The 5,000-nt window shown below is 48.6% G+C and overlaps 1 protein-coding gene across 1 annotated transcript in view; it reads left to right on the top strand.

Moving 5' to 3' along the window:
• The window catches only part of zmiz2 (zinc finger, MIZ-type containing 2), a 90,081-nt gene that overhangs the window by 62,733 nt on the left and 22,348 nt on the right, over window positions 1–5,000 (top strand). Inside the window, exons 8-10 of the mRNA XM_063209938.1 lie at window positions 767–877; window positions 2,496–2,664; window positions 3,354–3,495. Of these exons, the coding sequence (XP_063066008.1) occupies window positions 767–877; window positions 2,496–2,664; window positions 3,354–3,495 (422 nt within the window). The remainder of the gene's footprint in view (window positions 1–766; window positions 878–2,495; window positions 2,665–3,353; window positions 3,496–5,000) is intronic.

The raw sequence follows: 5,000 nt of genomic DNA, 5'->3' as shown, positions 1-5,000 counted from the left end.
GCAGAAAACAGTGGACCTGGTTTGAGGACACTGGGCAATTGTGAAAAAGGTCAGAGTCTGACCGTCAGACTAAAGTAGCAGTATTGTACACAATGGCTGCCAGATGCTTTTGGTCCTGATAACCAGTAGAGGGCAGCACTGGGGCAGTAACAGCCCAGTAAAGTCCCCTTTGGCTATTGCTAGACTGCTAAGGGCTAAAAACAGTGGCCCCTTGATTGTTTGTGTGCGTGTGCGCGTGCGCGAGTGTATGTGTGTGTTGTGTGTAGCTCCAAGGAGAGCATTAATGCATTTTGTGAAAGTTTTGTCTGTACAAGTCAGGGGTGGATATTAATTTAACCAGACACTGAGAAATAGCTGGGAAATGTAATCAGCCAGTGAACAACAAGTAAGATTTTTCTCTGAGATCCACCAGCAGCCACTTTCACATTTCATCAGCATTTGGCTGGTGGCTGGTTCCTGTGGTCATCCCCGGAGTGTGTCTGTGTTGTGTGCATGTTTGGATGTGGGTGCATGTGTCTGTCTGTCTGTCTGTCTGTCTGTCTAGTCTGTCTAGTCTGTCTCTCTCTCTCTCTCTCTCTCTCTCTCTCTCTCTCTCTCTCTCTCTCTCTCTCTCTCTCTCTCTCTCTCTCTCTCTCTCTCTTTTTCTCTCTCTCTCTCTCTCTCTGTCTCTCTCTCTCTCTCTCTCTCTCTCTCTGTCTCCCTCCCTCCTTCCCTCTCCCTCCGTGTGTATGAGGACGCTAATGGTGTGTGTGTCTTGCCTCCCCAGCCGGAGCAGTTTAATGGTCAGGGTGGCCCCCACAGCAGTCTGGCCTCAGCGGTGGCCGGGGGTGGAGGACCAGGGCCGTACAACACCTTCACACAAGCAGCCGTCAACGGGGTCAGTGCTGTGTGTGTATGTGCGTGCGCGCGCGCGCGCGCGTGTGTGTGTGTGTGTGTGTGTGTGTGTGCGCGCGCGTGCGTGTGCGTGCGCGTGTGAATGTGCGTGCGCGTGCGCGTGCGCGTGCGTGTGTGCGTGCGTGCGTGTGTGTGTGCGTGTGCGTGTGCGTGTGTGTGTGCGTGTGTGTGTGTGTGTGTGCGTGCGTGCGCGCCTGCGCGCCTGCGTGTGTGTGTGCGCGTGCGCGCGCGTACGTTCTGTGTGTGTGCCTGTGTCTGTGCGTGTGTGTGCGTCTGTGCGTGTGTGTGCGCATGTTTGTGTAGCAGTTTGTTTGTATGTGTGTTTGTGCTAAAATGATTGTCTGTGTGTATTTTGTGCGTGTGTGTGTACACTCCAGTGTTTGTGTGTTCCATTCTTCTTTGTGTATGAGAGAGAGAAAGAGAGAGAAGGAAATACCCGGTGGCATTATTGTCTCTTATCATTTCCTGGTGAGCTTGTTTGCATACTGTAGGTGTGCCTCTTGGTATTAGTCCCGTTTGCATACATACCTTCACACCTCTGCTTAGTACATGATCTTACATTCTTTGCTAGCCAGAAGTACAATGTGTCTGTCTTCACAAGGTGTGCGTGTGTTTGTGAGTTCATATATGCGTGTGTGTGTGTGTGTGTGTGTGTGTGTGTGTGTGTCGGCTTGTCTGCATGTCTGCGTGCGTGTGTCTGTGTATGCACATGCAGGATGCCATTTGTTGATAAAAACAGAGGTGGGTTGTCCCCACTAAGCACCCCTACAAAACTCCCTGTGGAAGTGTCTTGTCATTGCACTGGGCTAAACCGCAAGGTGGCCCAAAAACGTGTAAACAAAACATCATTAGTAATAATGTGTTAATTAAAATGTATGTTATTTGTTAAATTAAGTGTTTACAGACATCACAACATTTTCTCACCATCTATACTCAAATTGATACAGCTACAGTCTATGGCAGTGTTTCCCAACCTTTTTTGTCTCGCGTACCCCCTAAACCTCTTTTTTTGTGCCATGAGTACCCCCTAATTCATGATTTATATCGCTTTCCCTGTCCTGATGTGACTGCTCCATGCATTTGTTATAATAATATCTTTCCAAGTACCCCTTGCAGTGTGCTCGCGTACCCCTAGTGATACACATACCCCTGGTTGGGAAACACTGGTCTATGGCATAGACTCTGTGCTAAGAGACCTGCAACAGTCACTGAAAGTTAATTCAGCTACTGAAAGTGAATGCACAAAAATAACAGGATGAGGATTTTGTGTGATTTGTGTTGACAGTATTGCTTGGACAAGAATGTTTGTTGGTTTAAGATCAGGTAGTGACAAATCAATTGAAGCATGCCTGTATATTACTTTTGTATTACATTATGTTAGACTTAAATTGACCTAAAATAAACTTAAATTGAAAATTTGCTAACAAACACCTACTTAAAAATTATTTTAAGTGTGTAAATACATTATTGGAACAGCCTGTGTAATGCCCCAAGTTAACCTGTTCCCTCTCTAACCTTCTCTTGATCTCTCTATGCCTCCTTTTCTCCCTCTCTCATTCCCTCCCTCTCTCGCTCTCTCTTCTCACCCCACCTCATAACAGCCTGGACGGGCGATGCCAGGCTACCCCAGCTCTCCGTTGCCGGGCAACCCCACTCCCCCCATGACGCCGGGCAGCTCCATGCCCCCCTACATGTCACCAGGGCAGGACGTCAAGTCGCCCTTCCTGCCCGACGTCAAGCCCAACATCGCCTCCTTGCAGCCCCCTACAGGTCAGTGGCGGGTCTTACACCTCTGGTGTTGTATGTGGAGTGGTAGAGATAACAAAGATGTGTTTAGTAGAGTAAGATGATTCAAACTCCGCCCACCCAATGCAAAAGATTGTGCTCAAGTTTGGTCTCCTAAGGGGGCGCTGTCCCCTCCTTCTTCTTCTCTTTCTGTGGCATTTGGTGACCACTTGTATAAGATGTGCGCTACCGCCCTCTACAGTGCTAAGGGAGCTCCATTTATTCTCAACCTAAAGCCCCCAAAGGTCTCCTAATGGCAGGTCTGATAAAGGGGCGTTCACATGACATCACATGGATCCAGGAAATGCACGGCCTTGAATCATCTTACTCTACTCTACTCTCTATGGAGACACTTTATTGATCCCAAAGGAAATTAAACCTTATGGTTGATATTACATTCAAAATAATTGTACATCTGTAGTAGAGTAGAGATACTGTACTTCATTGATTGCAAAGTAAATAAATGCTCGTGGTCATATTCCACTTAAAATAAAGGTCAGTGAAAGTAGACATCCACACAAAACTCCCAACCAAAAGGATTTATTAAAACAAGCAATGTTTCGACCCACCTATTGTCTTGGACTTTTTGACGTGACCTTAGTTAGGTGGGGTGTACATGCATTTACTTTGTTAAAAACGTAAAATAAATGGAAATTGATTTGGAATGCGTGCAGGTAACCCTAGCGACGACCTCCGGCTGACCTTCCCGGTGCGTGACGGCGTGGTGCTGGAGCCCTTCAGGCTGGAGCACAACCTGGCCGTCAGCAACCACGTCTTCCAGCTGAGGGACTCTGTATACAAGACACTCATCATGAGGTATAGGACACACACACACACACACACACACACACACACACACGCGCACGCACGCGCGCTCGCACACACACACACACACACACATACACACACACACGGTAACTCACATTAGCATGCGTTTGGTCACTTCACGCAGACACTTTCTTGCTCTTTTTCTCTGGCTGACACAGGCACAGATGCAGATGCACACCACAGATATACACTGGAGGCAGCACTGATGAGCCTCCTGTCCTCAGATCTGTGTGTGTGCGCGCGTGTGTGCGTGCGTGTGTGCGCGCGCGCGTGTGTGGTTGCGCGTGTGTGCGTGTGCGCGTGCGTGTGCGTGTGCGTGTGCGTGTGCGTGTGCGTGTGTGTGTGTGTGTGTGTGTGTGTGTGTGTGCGTGCGTGTGCGCTCCTGGCTGTATGTCAGACTGTCCTTGAAGGAAAGCAGGAGATCTGAGCTCTGAGAGGGCGGGAGACAAGCAGAGAAGAGAGAGAGAGAGAGAGAGAGAGAGAGAGAGAGAGAGAGAGAGAGAGAGACAGAGAGTGTGAGAGAGAGACAGAGAGAGAGATACAGAGAAGGAGAGAGAGAGACAGAGAGAGAGAGTGTGAGAGAGAGAGAGAGTGCGAGTGAGAGAGAGAAAGAGAGAGAGAGAGTGAGAGAGAGAGAGAGAGAGAGAGAGAGAGTGTGAGAGAGTGTGAGAGAGAGAGAGAGTGTGAGAGAGAGTGTGAGAGAGAGTGTGAGAGAGAGTGTGAGAGAGAGTGAGTGAGTGAGTGAGTGAGTGAGTGAGTGAGTGAGTGAGTGAGTGAGTGAGTGAGTGAGTGAGTGAGTGAGTGAGTGAGTGAGTGAGTGAGTGAGTGAGTGAGTGAGTGAGAGAGTGTGTGAGTGAGAGAGAGAGGGTGACACTAGCACAGCATGTCTTTACACCCTCCTATTAGAGTGGGGAGGGCTGTGAGGAATACATAGCTAGACACACACACACACACATTCAATGTCACCATTCATATTATCTCTTATACCTCACATTTTTTCATTTTCTTTTGTTTTGTTGTAAGGAACCCCCCTCTTTGTTGTTGTTTTAGTTGGGGTCCCTCAAATTCTCAAGTCAGCTAGCACAAGAGGTGAACTGAAATGACTCAGAGCTTGGGAAACACCACTGGAACTGGCCAGAACTGGCCAGAGAAAGAGAGAGCGAGTGCGAGTGAGCAATCCACTGGCTGGAGTTTTGCTCTCTGTGCTCCTTTGTTTGGCTCTGCTCCAGCTGGCCTCGGCTGGGCTCTTGACTTGGACCCTGGACCCATGTTAACCCCCTGCTGCACTGGTTGGGAGGAAACGCAGGCTGCAGCTGCTTCATTCAGGCAACTCCTGACACCAGCTCCCAAAAGTAGTAGTAGAGCTACAGTGTATCCCAAAAGAAATGGACTTGCACAGTAGTATTACACTAGTATAGTATACTGCACAGTATAGACATGTAAATACCCACAGAATCATTGCAAATACACGTCTACAGATACACATCAGAAAG

The sequence above is a fragment of the Engraulis encrasicolus genome, chromosome 11 (genome assembly GCF_034702125.1).
Source record: "Engraulis encrasicolus isolate BLACKSEA-1 chromosome 11, IST_EnEncr_1.0, whole genome shotgun sequence".
Lineage (NCBI taxonomy): Eukaryota > Metazoa > Chordata > Actinopteri > Clupeiformes > Engraulidae > Engraulis > Engraulis encrasicolus.
This window is presented reverse-complemented; position numbering and strand designations above follow the sequence as displayed.